We start from the raw sequence: 17,683 nt of genomic DNA, 5'->3' as shown, positions 1-17,683 counted from the left end.
CACGGCAGGCTTGAAAATGAGAGAATTAGGTGACGCGATCGATGGCGTCGTCCGTGGTGAAGACAGTCGCCCACTCGATACATCTCTCGCTGTATCGCCAGCTAGGCATTCCCACAGCAGGCCCAGCCCGCGTCCAGAATCTATCATCCACAGGGTTGAAGACGAAGAGCTGCCCGACGACGAGTTCCATCATCCAGACTTCCAAGGAAGACTGTCTCAAGCCAGAGCTATGCTAAGGGACTTGGCGAGTGTTCTTTCAAGCAGCTCCATTCACCTCGAGCCTGACTCCACCGTCAAGCGCCACCACGAAGAAGCTGAGGGCCTCAGCAGATTTCAACCGCGTGCCATGCGCACAGTAGGACTCGTTGGCGAGTCTGGTGTCGGGAAGAGCAGCCTCATCAACTGCTTGCTGGATCGGGCTTCTCTAGCACGCACCACCGGGAGGGGCTCCGCATGCACGTGCGTTGTGACCGAGTATCACTTCCATGCCGCCAAAAACTATCTTATCGACGTGGAAATGTTCTCCGAAGATGAGTTGAATGATCAGCTTGCTGAGCTGCTGGGTAGCTATAGGGCACCCGCCGGGGAGGAATCCGCGGAGAAGGTTGAACTTGCCATTGATACATTCAAGTCCATGTTTGGCGGAAAATTGCAGGACAAGGAATGGCTTCGCACCGAGGCCGAAGGTGTTGTGCTGGACCAATTGAAGACATGGTCGAAGGAAGCCAGGCGTCTCAGCCCACCGGACAGACAGGTCGCCGAGACCCTGGAGGAGTGCTCATCCCTTCTGCTTCCGCTCAGCTCGGAACCCAACAATCCACTGCAGCCATCGATGTGACCATATATTCGAAAAATCAAAGTCTACTTGAATGCGCATGTCCTCAGCAAGGGACTAATATTGGTCGACCTCCCTGGACTCCGGGATCTGAACTCAGCACGCCGCAATATCACCCAGCAGTATGTGGTGAACTGTCATGAGATTCTCGCTGTTTGTAGAATCGAACGAGCCACAGCGGATGAAGGGGTGAAGACCATTTTCCAGATCGCACAGCAAGCATGGCTTGAACGCGTAGGAATCATCTGCACGAAAGCGGATGACATCAATCTCCACGAGGCACACAATGACTGGGACGAGGAAGAGGCCCGACCAATAAGAGACCTCAAAACAGCTCTACAGGACGTCGAGAGAGATATTGAGGAGGTCAAGGAAAAATTGGCGGCCTTGGAGGGCATCCCAGAAGACGATGTCGCATCTCGTGAAGCCAAACTCAAATTTCACGAACAGAAGACGAGGCTCGAAAATCGACAAAGCACTCTTGACTTCCAGCTGCAGGATCGTGCCATCAGAACACGGAACCGTCACATCGCACATAAGCTCAGAACAGATTACGCGGCCCAAGCCCACGGCGAAACGCTCAACGTATTATGCGTTGGGAACAAGTTGTATCAAGACAAGCGACATCTAGAAAGGTCCGTTTCACGGAGGTTCCTGGATCTCTCGGGGATCATCGAGGTGCGGAGACACCTAGTCGCTCTTGTTGGGGAGAGTCAGCTGCGGGCGTCGAAGAGGTTCCTAGATCACCAGGTGCCAGCGCTGTTGCGAGATGTCGAGATTTGGTTGCAGTCTGGGGCGGGAAGTGCCTCGGCACAGGAGAAACGGGCTATTCAAGATGTGCTTATCAAGGTTGAGAAGAAACTTCAAAAGGTTGGCCTCGAGCTCTTGATGTTGCCTTCTCTTAAGTAATTATGCTAACATTTAATAATTAGGAACTGACATCCAGAAGGTCATCTTTGAGCACTATCAAGAGGTGCTTGAATGAGTCTTTCAGAAACAGAATTTGGGAAGGTAGAGACAGTCCGATAAATATGGTTTCTGAAGAATTCCTGCTGATGCTGATTGGGTCCTCAGGTCGACAGATTCCTAGATGGACTAAAACTTCCAGGGATGCATGCATGAGTTGGAACCAAGTCAGCCACGCCGCGTGATGTATCCAACGCCACAAATTTGAAGCTAATCGGATCTAATACAGTTTCATCACCGTATATAAATCACCTCCTCATCGCAGTGTCTTCATACTCCTGTCGGGCAGAACAATTCTAACATTGACAGGTTCCTACGACGCTTGGCTTCGCCACAACGGACATCATCATACCAGGACCGAGGGGCACCGTAATTGGAACAAAGAGGTGATGAAAAGTATGGTCATTGACACCAAGTCAAATTGGAATGATCTATTATCAGATGTTCTCCTTAATAAGGGGACGTTGATGCAGAGTGTAGCTACATGCTGGGAGGAAGCCTCTTTACTTTTAGGTTAGCGGTCGCTAAGAACCGCATCGACTGCTGTGTTTGCTAATTATATTTTCCATATCCAGAATCTGAGTGGCCAGACTCTAATGATATGGGGGACGAAATTTGCCACGCTCTGGTAGTCCGGAAGTACTTGCTACTCGACAAGGTGGAAGATGTATTCGACCGCTTCGATGACACTCTCTCGTACGCAACTTATCCAAAAGACCTTCGGTTTAACCTTTGTATTGACATAAATCAGGCTTCTACGCAGAGACACCCTCACTTCGCTGAATGGTTCATTGATAAGGACGATCATGTCCCGTGTCTGTGGAGAGGCGATGCAGCATAGTGGTGGGTTGCCCTGCCGAGTTTGACACATGTTGTCCAAAACATTGAATGTATAAATTCTGACGGAACTTGATATAGGTAACGGATGCACCGAATTACGCAAAGCAGTTGTGAACAGGACTTTCGCAAACGATGACGTTTTTCACGACATCACCAGGGAGTTGCAACAACGCTTCAAGGACCAAGCAGAAAACGTGCAGCAGGAATTAAACGAGTTGGTTTTGGCGCAGCTCGACGCCACACGGGCCACCTTGAACATCGCAATGGAGGAGAATGCTGTACAAGAGAACGAGAGGGACCCCGAACTTCGACAACGTGTTGCCGACGAAGTCGCGAGGGCTAGGAGCCTCATGGGAATGTAAGTCATGTACCGATGCAAGGCTGGCCTGGTTACAGGGTGGAGAGCAAATCGATATGTTTCCTATTTGCTTGGTCGAACAGTATGTACTTAGTACCATTGCTTAGTTTTCTGCTGAATTATCTGATTCGACGCACCTCGCCCGAGCATAACTCTGATCAAACCCACGAGCACATTGTACCATGGTTGGCTCATAACAAATCCTCGTATTACTAAGATTTCTATATATAATTCTATGAGGTCATTCCCGTAGACCTTCATGTTGAACAACCAAGTTTTCTGTGCAACCCTAATATGTGAATTCGGGCATCCTTCAAGTCCACCTATCCAAAGTGGTCAGATAGGACCTGGGGAAAAGCCGCCACAATAAAGCTGCAATATAAAAGCGCGATGTCTTCTCAAGTGCTCTACACCCTTTACTAGTATCTTCTAGATCATTGATCACATCATCATCCACTATCATCTGGTCACTTAGACTAGACTAACATGAATCCTTCGAGATCACATACCAGACATCACCTTCACTTTGCCGGCTGCGGTAACTGAGCACTCTGCACCTTTAAATCATCTCTAATTTTTCCCTTCTTTCCCTGGTCGCATTCCATAGAATGTAGCGGATTGGTTGACCTCTTCTAAGATATTGTCCAACGCCAGCAATAATGTCGTGGCATCGGAATTCCAGACCCAGTTGCGAATCACGCGGAAACAGCCGCTGGACATGAGGATGTGTTCTCAGGGTCAACAACCTCGTCCCCTGGAAACACAGGCCACATCTCGTTGATGCGGTACGTCGTGGAGTTTTCTCTCGTGCCACTGACATTCACGAGCCACGTGAGCGACCGAGGGGGCTGTCCATCCCTAGGGTTGATCAAAGGCACGAATGTGAAGTTTCCGGTCGCGCCGCATACCCTGCCGACATCCAATAGCGCATAATCGTCGCCAATGACAGCTTGAACTTTGTAGTCGGTGATGAAGTCGTCGCCCGGGGACTGTATGTATAGTCCGCTCATCGTGATCCAGGTGTTGAACAGAAGCGAGAAGCTGCCGCCGCCGTAGTAGGGAATATAGTCTTTAGTCTCGATTGTGTTGACGTCGCCGTCTGTGTAATTGCCATCCCCACCGAAATTTTTCTGAGGCCACGGATTCAGCGTCTGAGCGATTGCTGATGAACCAGCGAACAGGATTGCGATGCAAGCTGAGGTGTTGGGCAACATTGTGGCGAGGACAATGACAATGAAGTTCAAGAAGGGTTCATGAGCTGAGAGGCAAGAGCACACAGATGAGGAAGAGGAATGCATCCACTTAAATAAGCCCCTCGAATCTCACCGTATCGTTCCACCTCGACGGCGAGGATCCGAAAGTTCGTATAGGCAGACGCATGGATTATGGGGCCCCTGACTGGTATACCTACGTTTGGTTTAGTTTACATGTGCTAATGCTCGTGTTCAATCCTTCAGGGCTCCGCTGCTAGGCGAACATGGATTCCCAGTGGTAGCACTGCCACATGGACCCGAATAATTGGTGGCCTAGTACGAGCAGGAACATCTTTTACCATCAGAATTATAAGTGTTACTAAATCGGCTTTGAATTTTTATACTAACTAAGTTGTTCTAAAAGGTATGGTACTTTATTTATTAGTGTGTGTTATTATAAGGATATTAGTACCTAAAGATCTGTGTTGCTAGGTACCCTGACGCATACCACCAGGGCCATCCGATCGACGAGATCCGAGAGAAGCAGGAGCACGACCGACAGTTGAACTGGGAGTATGACGATATCCTGTCGGCTGCCAGGAAGACGGTGGCTCTGATAGCCGAGGACGAGGACCCGGTTGAGCGCAGTGAGGGTGGCATCCAGGGCCCAGAAGAAGATGAGGAGGCACCCCAAGCAGCAGACGGTAACCGAGGAGGCTACTGCCACCATGACCCAGCACCCTGTGGAGACGCCCATCCGGGCGCCCACTGCTAGGCATGAAGATGAGCTTTTGGATGAGGTTATCAATGAGCCGATGGAGGAGCCGACCATCCCCCCCCCCCCCCCGCGCAGGAGCCCGCTGCTCGGCTGGAGCAGGAGGTTGTGCACACGACCGTTGGGGAGCCCATGGATGAGCCCGCTGACCAGCCCGCCACCGCCCTCCAGCAGCATGACGAGCAGTCCGCGGATAAGCCTGCCGAGAAGCCCATGACCCCAGCCGAGAAGCTTCTCAAAGAGGCTGGGAGATTTTGGCCAATGCTGATGAAGATGACCCTGATGAAGATGACCCCGAGAAATGATTGGGTGCCTTTACGGAGCGTTCGGCCACGAAAGATGCCCTGGGCAAGGAGGTCAAGGAGGCTAGAGCTCCAACGAAATCCGAGGTTCACCAGTCCATGATTCCGTTGTCGGACACAGACGGGGATTCGGACCACAGAATAGATGAGCTTACGAGAAGGGAGGATTCCCTTGCTTCTCTTAGGGCGGCCGATCCGCAACATTTGAAGGGAAGGGGAAGGGTAAGGGTAGGGGTGGCTCGCAGGCCCACCCGCCCCCGGATGTCGAGGGCGGTGCTGAGGACGATGACGAGGACCAGCCCCGCCCCGGCGAAGAAGCTAAAGATTTGAACCAGCCTCAAGAAGAAGCAGGCTGGCACGGGAGGCACGGGCCCTGCTTGAGAAGCGCCCCGGCGAGCCAATGGATGCGAGCACCGCGCCAGCCTCACAAGGCATGCTCCAGGCAAGCTGCCCGACAGAGCCGCCTTCTGTTATTCCCTCTAGAAGAAGATCGACACGACTGGCTCAATGGACTACCCGATTGGGTACGGCATCCATTCTGCCACCGTGCCAGTCTCCTTCCGCCCGGTGGCGGAGTAGGATAAGAGGATTCCAGGACAGCCCAACGTGAAGAAGATCAGGGTCACACAATACCAACCTTGCATCATCATAAAGGTAGTTTTCTTTTACTCTCAATATGTATATAATATATATAATACCTTTATATAATAGTATATATTTGAAACTTAATATTTTAAAGAAGTATAGTATTAATAAATAATAAAAGAATATATAAACTATTTATATTTTTTTAGTTCTACTATTAAGCTAGAAGTAAATAATTATAGTCTTAAAGAGATAAAATATAATATATCTTTTAAAGATTAACTTAGTTAAGTTTACTATATAAGACTTTTTATAGTAACTTTAGAATCTATATCTATAATACTATCTATTATTAAAAGACACCTTTCTATATTAATATACTAAGTTATATTAGTTTAAGTTAACGCTATTAACTTTAATATAAATTAGTTTATTAAAAGTTAAAGCTATTATAAACTATAGATTAATTTAATATTAATAAATATTATATATAAGTATTAAATTTATTATATAACTTAGATATAAATATAAATTAGTTAAAATAAGTAAAGATAAAGCTACTATTCCCCTAACTAAGGTTCTAACTCTACTTAAGTAAATACCTATCTATTAACTTTATAAATAAAACTATTTAAAAGTAGTCACTTAGCCTACTATATAAACTAAGAGATAATTAGATAAGGTAACTATACTCTATTACTATATATAGTATTTAAGTTTATAATTCTAATAGCTTTATAAAAAAAGAAATAACTATTAATAATTAGATTTATAACTATATAAAAGTAAACCTTTACTTTAAAGAAAAGTTATTAATATCTAAGATAATTAATATATTTCTAGAAAAGTTAAAGGATTATAAACTTAATTTAAAGTATATTAAAATTTATAAAAATCTTAAATTTAATTAAAAGTTCTAATTTAAAGTTTATACTTATAGAAATCAAAGCTCTTATAAAGTTTAAAAAGAAGCTTAAATAAAGTTAGACTAAGTTATAATATAATAAAATAGTTAAATAAAAATTAGTTAGAATTTTATAATTATAGGTCTTTTAGCCTTATATTTAGGAGGGATAAAAGAATGTATATTTAATTTTATAAGAGAAGAATCAAGTTGATTTAGACGGAAGAAGGGTCACGGAAGGTGCGGGACCCTACGTTCTATATGTAGTGGATGTGGGGGATGGTGTTTCGTTTCAGCAATATTGATGCTTAGCCCTCAGGTAATAGTTTTTGCAAGACTCATCCTCACTTCGAGGCATAAATTGCCATGCTTCTTGGTGGGGATATGTTTGAGTGTCCATGGCATGGAGCCACGGATGAGAGGGGACGAGCTTGGTGGCTGGGTCCTGTAGATCCATGATACCACAAATCACAATCTTCCTCTGATCCCTCACTGCGAGGCACTTGGAATCGATCCCGTGTCCACTGGCGCCTCTCGGATAATGAGGAATGATATCCAGCCGCCGGCTGTTCTACCCATCTCGAGCAATCCCGCTCTGGTACTGGCAACGTATGATAAGTCTTGCGGATCCCAAAGCGCTGGGGGGTGTGACGAAGAGATCGATGGGGGCGATTTGTCTCCAACATTGCCATCTTCTTCCACCTTATAATAGATAGGGAACTCTCTCTTAAAACAAGCCATCTCAGGCAAAGTTCCAGGGAAGCCCGGGGGATACAACGAATCAGCCGGGCCCTGGCGCCGAAATCTCCGGAACAGATCTCTCAGCTCTGCTGCCGGTATTTTTCCGTCCTCAGTTGGCATCAACCCGTCAATTCGAGCATGTGGCGTCCAGTCCAGATAGAGGACTACCTTGTGGTTTTCGATGCCGAGACGACCCCGCGGCCAACTCGGCGCCTCTGCGTCTGTACATCGTATGTCATGAGTAGCATTGTGGCACTCGATACCTTAGTGTGAAGTTAGTCTCGCTATTTATCCTCAAGTACTGAATAATAGAAGACTCTGAAACATGATTATGTCGGCCAGTAGCAGTAGAAAGTTGATACTCACTCAAGCTTTCAAGACACGCTTTCCAGTCAGTTCCTGTACATGTTCTTCCTCCTCCGTGCTGTCGCCGCAACGCATCATTTTGCGTCCTGACGGTGGCCCATGGGATGTAAACGTGCTCACAGAGCTTCACGGACCCTAGCTGACCCAAACACATCTGGGGACGTAGGTCCTGGTAGTGTGGCGGCTCCTGATAGGCCATCGGAAACTGACAAACGTCATGGTCGATATCTCAGTTAATAGAAGCTTAAAAAGTCTATCAAAATCACTAAGTAGTATTAATATTAAGTACGGCTATTAGTTTTCACGTTATTTCTAGATACAGCTAGTGTCACAAGAGGGGAAATAGAGATAAGGCAACTATCCTCAATACACCAATTGCAGTTAAGTCGGCGCTACCTTCTATGTAAGGAGGAAGGTTTGAGAGGGTTGTGAAAGGAAGGCTAAGGTCCTAAAGTGGGGGGCGACTGGAAGCCAGTTAGGGCCCCCAGGCACCCACACACACACACACTTACACCTAGATACTTCTTCTCTAGTTATATTAATGTGTATATGATAATGTTTGTTGGAAAAAGTCATGTGGTTTTACTTCTATTCCGTATACGTCCGAGGATATACATAATACCACTAAACGGCGGGTGGGCCGATCGGTAAACTGCACACCAACAGCTTAAGAGCGGTTTGAGGGAGTAAGCCGTTGGCGGTATTGCATTGCGCCCTCATTTAATGGTAAATGCTTAGGATCAGCTATCAATGTGTGAAATATTGTATATACTGGCTATAGGGTAGGGATGAGTCTGATAAATCAGCATATAGATAGAGAGTAGAGAGGAAGAACATGGTGTGGCCGAAGCTATATCTATATTGACTGCTATCCGGGTTAGACCTCGGGACGTAGTGCAGCGCAAGGGCGGGTCCTTAACCAGGTGGCTTGCTCGTGTCTCATAGCCGACACAAATTCCGCTGTGGAAATGAGACTATTAATCAGGAGGACGGAAAGTCACGCACCATGCCGCGCACCTATCGTGATTGGCATGCCGCCTCAGGTGTTACTTCCTTGCCCTTGCTAGCTTTATTCATCGTGTTTTATTTAGTATTCATTATTCGATCACATTTCCATGGGAATGAGAGATGAAGCACTGGAATGATATTACACTAAATTTGAGGACGTCGAGCGGTAGAGACTGGTCACTGATAACCTTGTCGCAGGCGCTGGCTTATCATCCCGCATAAGTTTAACTAAGGCCATTTTCCTCATCTTTCCCAATCTGCGCCCCTTCCCATGACGAACTTGACTTTGTAACATCGCTCTAACAAAGTCTAATCACCATGGTTGGTACATGGACTGGCCTGGCCTTTATGCTCCTTTGTCTGGTTTACTTTATCGCGCAATTACAATTTCTTAATTACGAATCGTTCCCTACTATCAAGGTTGACTCAACTAGCGGCCTGGGACTACCTTCAATTAAATGGGGTGGTGAATCTGGATCGAATGACAATTCCGATGTTTCATTGCCTTTACACAAGTGGCTGATGGAACGGGGGTTGATGCCAGGCAAGGCAGTGCCAATTGTGACCATTGCAGATGCGTCGTATCTTCATATCTTGCACGCAACACAGCATCGCCTGGCAAAGTGGGGACATGACCATAGCCTCGTCGTGCTGTGCCTGGATGAGATTTGCGCCAAAGATCCTGAACTGCTTAACCCCTATCCGGGATATTTGCTGGGAGATGACGCTGCAATGCACGCTGTGGCGTTTTTCAAGGTACGCCTCTTCACAAATCCTGGATCTCTGAGATGAATAGCCTAGCTGATACTGCGAGCACGTTAGTTCATGGCCAACCTCGATCTTTCTGAGAACGGATATGCCTTTGTCTTTCTTGACGCCGACGTCTTCTTCACTGGCTCACTCGACCCATTCGGCGTCATGCTTCCGTTGTCCAATACGACATGGGATCTCCAGTTCCAGTCCGACGGTGGGTCAGGCAACCTGAATATTGGCTGGTACTTTGCGCGCCCGACGCCAATTACGCGGATGTTCTTTCGTTTAAGCTTCGCGCATTGGATACATACCAAGACGGACGAGTGGGATCAGCTGGTAATGAATAAAATCAGAGATGGGATGCTGGCCAAGGAAGCCGCTCTGGCCGCCGAAATCAGCGCAGGCTCGAATAAGACGAGCGCACCAAGTACACCGCCGCTTCGTATACACATGGTCGAGTTGAAGCATTTCAGGAATTTCATGCTGGAATTGTGGAGTCCAGAGCTTTTCGGAAACCAGACTGCCACCGACGATTACGTATCCAACGCAGCCGCGATTCACTACACATGCGTCCAGCACGACCTCAAAGAATATTTTGGGTTGAACTACGGCGGTTTTGGCGACCTTGATGGATACTACAGTAAGCCGCCGCCGATTCTACGTCCCTTTGGGATCAGCGGCACGTCGGACGCGGTGCACAAGCAGGTCGCCTTCGCGCTGGCGCTGGGGAAGAAGACCAACCGCACAGTCGCCTGGCCCGACACCGTCAACGTTTTCCAAGGATGGGACGACGGAACGTATCACTTCCAGCCGCGCTTTCCTGGCGTTAAGGCCGTCAGCTGGCCGTCAGCCAAGGGCGCGGGATATGCTGTCGTCGAGGGGCAATATCTCCAAAATCGTCTGCGCGAGGGGCTTGACCCACCAACGGATGAGGGTCACTGGAGCCTGAAGGAATATGTTGAACAGGCGGACAGCGCTCCTAGTGACAATTGGCTGGATTCTTTGGCCCGTAAATTGGTAGCCAAGGAAGGCTTCTCCGTTGTCAACCTTGACTTTACTGATGTAGGGGCAGAATGGACCCCACTGGTGGATCCCAGCGAGGGTGAAAAGCCGGGGTTTGACGAGTTGGTACGGGAAGTCGAGGCAAAATTCCACAGGGTCTTTAAGGATTCGGGCATGGAAGAATTTTCATCATCGCCATTAGCAGAGGTGGGCATGTGCCGATGGGTGAATGGCGGAGACGCATGTTTAGCGAACTGTTAGCTGAGGTTTATTTTTGCATTGATAGAGTTCAAGTTTGTATGACATCTTAGATTATAATGGCACATATTTACCGTGACCTCCATCAATAGCCCACGAGGATGATGAATATAATTGCGCAGTTCGTGGACCTGAATTGCTCACCTTGCATCTGGGTACCCTAAGGTACCTGGGTAGGTTACATATCGCGAGTTGGTCTGCCAAAGAATTGCAAGTCTTTCAAGGGAACCTATCCCATAGTATTTTGTCTCTGAGATCGGGGATTCGCAGCTGTAAAAGTACTAGTAGAGGGCACATTAGAATTCTAGGACAACCTCCTGTGCAACGGCCTCGTGTAAGACGACTACCTCCATACCTACCCATCCACCTACGGGGGTTCCTAGGTAGGTGGGTTGCCATCATGGGTGTGCCCTCTGCTTTTGTGGGTACGAATCTCTGATCCCCAGGGTTGTAAATTTATTCCTTAGTTTCTTAGTTAGATTAAGTTAGTCTTTAGTCTTTTAGTTTTTAGTTAGACTATAATTAAAAAAAAATAGTCTTTAGTTATTTAGTTATATTAGGTGATTAAAACTTAAAAACTAAGATTAAATTAAAAAAGATTAAAAGATTAAAAAAAAGAGTAAGTCTTTTTTATTTAAGTAAAAAGTAAGGTAAGAAGTAGGTTAGAGTTAAAATTAAACTTAAACCCTATAGGTATTATATAAATTTTTTATATACTTTAAACTTTTTACCTATATTATTAAGTTAAACTTACTTTTAATTTAATTAAATTAAAGATTAAAGATTAATTTATTAATTAGTTTAGTTTTTAGTTATAATTATTAACTAAAAAAAGATTTAGTTACTATTTTTTTAACTAAAAGTCTTTAGTCTTAGTTAAGGCTGGTGACTAAACTAATTCAGACTAATTTCAACCCTGCTGATCCCATTATCTTACAGCAGGTTCACCATACATAGTGAGCATTGCCCAGGTGGTCTACCGCAGTGGCCGAGTAGCGGATACCCGAGAAAAGGTCGTTCACATTCTCCTTGAATAAATTCAAGCCTGCCATCAAACCAGACAAACATCATGAGAAGGGAACTGGAAGGCACGAGGCCTGCCGGTAGACCTCGGGAGCCTGCGCTTACAGGCAACATGTTGCCTCATAGCACTGTGGCCGACTCCCGAGTAAACAAGTTCGGCAGGAGCAATGGATGTTCGTCAAGGTGAGCCCAGGGTCGGGTTTGGTCACTGCATTTGCAAAGCGATGCATGCCATTGCGCCCTCCACACTTCGACCGCCTGTCAACATCAACATACCCAAGCACCAAGACCCCAAACAGATCCAAGGGAACAGACCTTCGAAGGGCTCGACTATCATCCATTAATTTTGTTATACTATCTCAAATTGCTTTACCCACATTCATCTCAACTCGGGGCCGACTTCTCCATATCCAAGATGTCTCATGGAGCAACCAACGCTCCCAACCGAGCCCACACAGATGCCGCCGCGCCAGGCCCGAGTGGCGGGTATCCTGTGGCAGACTCGAATGGCTCAGATTCGACGGTGCGCAGCAAGAAGACGGTGGGATTCATAGGTTTCGGTAAGCGCCGACGAGGAAGGGTCCGCCTTCGTCAAGCCGTGATACTGATACAGAATCTGCTACGTCGCCGCAGGAGAAACAGCCGGGGCCGTCCTGAAAGCCTTCGTACCCGTTGCCAACAGGGTCATCAACGACAGACGGACGTGGGCCACGACGGTATGCCTGGCACGCGAGCAGTCCGCGACGACCTCCAGCTCCGGTCCGCCGTCGCCGATTCGGGGTGATCACTGGCCCACATCGATCGAGCCACCCGACAGTCTCAATTTTGCGTGCGAGGAAACCCTCCAGGTCGCACTGCAATCCGACCTGATCATCCTGGATTGCGCTACTGAGAATGTTCTGCCCACTCTCCGCGGGCGGGGGATGGCGATCGCGTTGACGGGCAAGGTTGTCGTCAGCCTGGTGCCCGGGGTCACCATAGCCGAGATGTACGATGCCTTGTACGCGGGCGAAAATTCGCCGGCCCCACTCGAGGACTCGGAACAGTGCTTCATCACGCGCGCGAGGCCGATCTTCGCCCCCACTGACGGGGACCACGGTGCCGATTCAGCTACGGTAACGTTGCTCGTGCCGCCCACGGACAGAGTGCCGAGGCCGCGGGAGTCACAGATCCAGCTGGCGGACGTGTTCTTCTCCGGCTTCGGAACGATACGCAAGGTCGAGGAGTCCCAGATTGATGTTCAGTTTTAGGCTGGGGAAGCTGGGGCAGGTCGGATGAACAGCGCTTGAGGTGAGGTGCTAGTTGCTCAACAACATGTGTCGCACGAGTGTTGCTCGTCGCACCCAGAATAGCGGATAAGTATAATATTTCCAAGTCAGCGCATATGCAACCAGTTGTTTCTTCCTTTCGTCAACATGCATCCTGAACTCGCACGGTCCCTAGGTACTATGGCAAATGCTCAGAGGCCATAAGCAGTGAACTGTCTAGCCCACGGGTCTTTGACCATGTCTTTCATCTCGCCGAGGGCCACGGCTAAACACCCACCGTCCTGACTCTGACCCTGAAAGCAGCACCTCGACGCATCCCACGAGACCTCGACTGGCTCCCGGGCCCCTCGATGCAATGTAGGTGCAAGAATGACCCTAAGCGAGCCGTTTGCAGGCCCGTCGTCGAACAGCTCGCCAACATCTCCGATGTTCCGCTCGCTCCTCTCGCCAGCCAGCCTCCATCCCTTTGACCGGTTGTTCCATACTAGTTCCTGCCGCTGGGGTGGATGCATGGGGGCGCTGTCGACGGTGACAATGATCTTGAGGAGCCGCACAAAGACGTGCGTGTCAAGTCGGGACTCTGGTTGATGGGCTGGACCGGCCGGGGGAATGGGGTCGGAGAAGCGGACACGGCGGGGTCTGTTCCAGTTCGGTGTATTGTGAGACTTCCTGGGCCTTCCTCTTCGTCTTCTGGCCACTTGCTGGGGCTCGTCTTGGGGGTGCGGTGGTTGGCTTTGGGGTGTTTCTGGACGAGGGCGCTGGAGTGGAGGCAGTGTTGGGCGTTGGCGTGGAGAGAGGGATACCGATGCTGATACATCAGCCATGGTTGGTGTTGACGAACCATTGTCTGCTGAGGTCTCTTTTTTAACAGCATTTATATCCGGGATCGAGGCCGCATCCGGGTCGCCTGGTGCCGTTGCACCGTCTCGGGGATGCTGGTGAGGCTGTTGGACCATGCCAATGTATGGGTCTGAGGCATGCTCTTCCTTGGGCACCGCCAGGGGACCGCGCTGGACCTCATGCCATTCCAAATCCTCGTCATCTCTTTCAATGCTCTGCCACAGGCCGTCTTCCCTCCGCGTACTAATCAACGGCTCAAGCTGACGTGGATGCTGCCTGTCACGCCTGGCTTTTGGCCCGCTCATCTTGGGTTGCCGGGAAAATTACGATGATTTCGGGAACACGAACATCAAAATTCTAGGACTGCAATGATGTTGGAACAGGATTTTACCTCACTCTCAACGCCTGGCACATCGTGTTGCGGTCAGCCGTGCACCCTTGTGCAGAAGGAGCTTCCCCGTTAACAGTGACTATCCGAGGGACGGCGGATCCCTGCGCCAAAGCAGATAGTGGCTGATCGCCGCCTCACCCGCTCCGCCCACCTTGTGCCCCAAGGAGCACATCGTTATCCCTCTATATCCCGTGCAGGACACTCCATGGCAGCATACACAGTGGAAACTGCCCCACAACACCCTGTCCCAATTAGAGGCTTTCCTATAGGAGATTTTCCTATAGAAGGTTTGCCTAAAAGAGGTGCTCCCCTGCCCAGGTAGGATGTAGGTAAACTTCATCGGCCCAGAGAATTTTCCAAAAGAGCCGCATAACTAGACATCTTTTCTAAATCATCTCATCTTCGCAAATACCTTTCTCTTCCCGTCATCCCATGTCTTGAAGTCCTGCCGACACAAAACCGGATGATGAATTTGGTCTCCCTTCAGCAGCCCTAAAGTGTGTAGCACCCCCCCCCCCGGGTCCTCGAAGGAAACCCACTCCAATCCATGACATGATGGTGTCATGTCAGTGCAGTACGCTATAATGTAAGTGGTTTTGTTTCCAATCCCTGTGGATCCATAGTCTAATTACATAAGCAAGCCCTATAGGTAGTTAAAACTATATATCTACAGGTATACTTTAATAATAGATTAAAAAAAGTAATAACCTAACTATCTATACCTTTAAACTTTAAAATCCTTATAAATTCTAATATTTTAATATATAGATATAAGTAAAATGTATAAAAATAATTATTTTTATTAAAAGAACTTTATTTTATTTTTATATTTAATAAAAATAATTATAATTAACTTTAATACTACTAAATATACTTTTAAGTAATTATTAGTTTAACTATTATCTAATTTAAAATAAATATATACTTTTAATTATATAAAGCTTAATTATTTTTAATAATAAAAATAATTATAAAAGAAAACTTTATTTATTAAATTAAATAGTAATAATATTTATTTATTAATAATTATTATTTAGAAATAAATAGTTCTTAAATTAGTTAAAAGTTTTAATAATAAAAATTATACTTTTCTTTTATATTATTATTATTAATATAATTAATTTATAATTAAATTAAAAATATATTAATAAATATTAATTTTATTATTTTATATTAATTTTTTACTTTTATTAATTTTTTACTTTTTATTAATTTTTTTAATATTTTAAAATATTTAATAAAGTTAAATTATTAATAAACTCTTTCCTTAAAAATACTTATTAAATATAAACCTTTTAATAATAAATTTATAACTAAAAGAGTATTTTAAAAACTTATTAATTAATATATTAAGTTTATAAACTCTTTTAATATTTTAAATATTTATCTTTTATAATTAAATAAAATTATAAGTAATAATTTAATAAAATTAAATAAAATATAATATTAAACTTAAAGCTATTAAAATAGTTTATACTATTTAAAGTAACCTTATTAATTAAAAGCTTAACTTTATTATTATATACCTTAATAAAATATAATTCTTTATTATATTAAATAAGGTAAATAAAACTATTATTTTAATTAATTTATACTTTTAAATAATAAACTATTAATAATTTTAAATTTTAAAATTAATATAAAAATAATATAATTAATTTTAATTTTAATTATATAACTTTTATAAAACTCTATTATATTAATAAAAATTTATTTATAAAAATTTTTTATAATAATTCTATCTAATAAATTTAACCTTTTAAAACTTTTTAATATAAAAGTTACCTTTTAAAGAATTTTTAATTTAATATTATAAATACTTTTATTTTTAATAAGTTATAAAAAATTTAAATCTAACTTTATACCTTTATAATTCTTTATAAATTATAATTAAATAAAGTTTTTTAAAACTATTAAATAACTTTAATAATTTTATTAAATAAATATTTATTAATAAATTAAGTTAATCTATTTTTATAAAAGTAATTATATAAATTTTAAGTTAATATAATATTCTTTACTCTTAAATTATACTCTTCTTAACCTTTCTATTCTATAAAAATAAATTATATATTAACTTTATTTAATATCTTTAAAATACTTTTTAAACTCTTATTAATATAATAATAATTTATAATAATCTATATTATTTTATTTAAGAAAATCTTTATTAATTAACTAAATATTTATACTAAAATTATTAATAAATTACCTTATTTAATAATTATAATAATTATAAAAACTTATTAAATATATTAAAGTTTATATTAATAAAATAATTAAATAAAAATCTTTATTACTCTTAAAATAATTATTTAACTTTATAATATAATAACTTCTTTTATTATATAAAGGTTAACTAAAATATTATAAAAAGCTAAAAATTATATAATTTAAACTAATTAATATTATATTTATATAATTAATAATTTTTAATTTATAAATTAATAAATAAACTATTTACTTTACTTTTAAAACCCTTCTTATAATATATTAATAATAAATATTAATCCTTATATTATTATAACTTAAAAAATAATACTTATTTTAATTATAATAAATAAAGTTATTAAATAAAAACTATAAAATTAAACCTACTTTCCTTAAAAATATCTATAATTTATTAATTAATTAAAATATTACCTTTAAAAGATTCTTTATAATAATAAATAACTTAATTTATTAAATTAATTATATAATATAATTATAAATTAATATAATAAAATAATTAATTAAAATTATTTTAAAGTAAATTTTTTAAAAGAATATTTAAATTTACTTTATTAAAAATAACTTTAAATAAAGAGAAATATTATAATCTTACTTTTTATATAAAAGATAATAATAATATTAATAATCTTTTAAAAAGATTTTTAATAATATTTACTTAAAGAATTAAAATTATTAAAATACCTTTTATATAAAAATAAATATTAATAATCTTCTACTCTCTTTTATAATAAACTATTTTATAAAAGTATAAAAATACCTTATAATCTTTTATATTTAATTTATTAATAGTTATAACTTTTATATTTTTTTAATTATAACTTTTAAATTTATTACTACTTTAAATCTTTAATAATAAAGCTTAAACTATACCTTTTATAAACCTTATATAAATAAATAATATTAATAATATAAACCTTTTAATTATAAAGAATATCCTTATTATTATAAAATTTATTATAATTAATAAATTTTAAAAACTTTTATAATTTTTATAAAGTAATCCTTAATAATATATTTTTAAATAAACTTATCTTTAAACGAAT

The 17,683-nt window shown here is 42.6% G+C and overlaps 4 protein-coding genes across 4 annotated transcripts; 2 read left to right on the top strand and 2 right to left on the bottom strand.

Moving 5' to 3' along the window:
* Positions 1-3,694: 3,694 nt before the first annotated feature.
* Positions 3,695-4,213, bottom strand: KVR01_007472 (uncharacterized protein; the record flags this gene model as incomplete). Its single annotated transcript, XM_044794463.1, has 1 exon — positions 3,695-4,213. The coding sequence occupies one exon, from the start codon at positions 4,211-4,213 to the stop codon at positions 3,695-3,697; it is 519 nt and encodes a 172-aa protein (XP_044643725.1).
* A 5,392-nt stretch (positions 4,214-9,605) lies between these two features.
* Positions 9,606-10,889, top strand: KVR01_007172 (uncharacterized protein; the record flags this gene model as incomplete). Its single annotated transcript, XM_044789704.1, has 2 exons — positions 9,606-9,629; positions 9,696-10,889. The coding sequence occupies 2 exons, from the start codon at positions 9,606-9,608 to the stop codon at positions 10,887-10,889; spliced, it is 1,218 nt and encodes a 405-aa protein (XP_044643425.1).
* Positions 10,890-12,324: 1,435 nt separating this feature from the next.
* Positions 12,325-13,162, top strand: KVR01_007151 (uncharacterized protein; the record flags this gene model as incomplete). Its single annotated transcript, XM_044792902.1, has 2 exons — positions 12,325-12,469; positions 12,543-13,162. 2 exons carry the CDS (start codon positions 12,325-12,327, stop codon positions 13,157-13,159), a joined length of 762 nt encoding a protein of 253 aa, XP_044643404.1. The 3' UTR covers positions 13,160-13,162.
* A 206-nt stretch (positions 13,163-13,368) lies between these two features.
* Positions 13,369-14,973, bottom strand: KVR01_007522 (uncharacterized protein; the record flags this gene model as incomplete). The annotated part of the gene is made up of 2 exons (XM_044794941.1): positions 13,369-13,816; positions 14,897-14,973. 2 exons carry the CDS (start codon positions 14,971-14,973, stop codon positions 13,369-13,371), a joined length of 525 nt encoding a protein of 174 aa, XP_044643775.1.
* Positions 14,974-17,683: the final 2,710 nt, after the last annotated feature.

This window comes from Diaporthe batatas (genome assembly GCF_019321695.1).
Source record: "Diaporthe batatas strain CRI 302-4 chromosome Unknown Contig00008, whole genome shotgun sequence".
Lineage (NCBI taxonomy): Eukaryota > Fungi > Ascomycota > Sordariomycetes > Diaporthales > Diaporthaceae > Diaporthe > Diaporthe batatas.
This window is presented reverse-complemented; position numbering and strand designations above follow the sequence as displayed.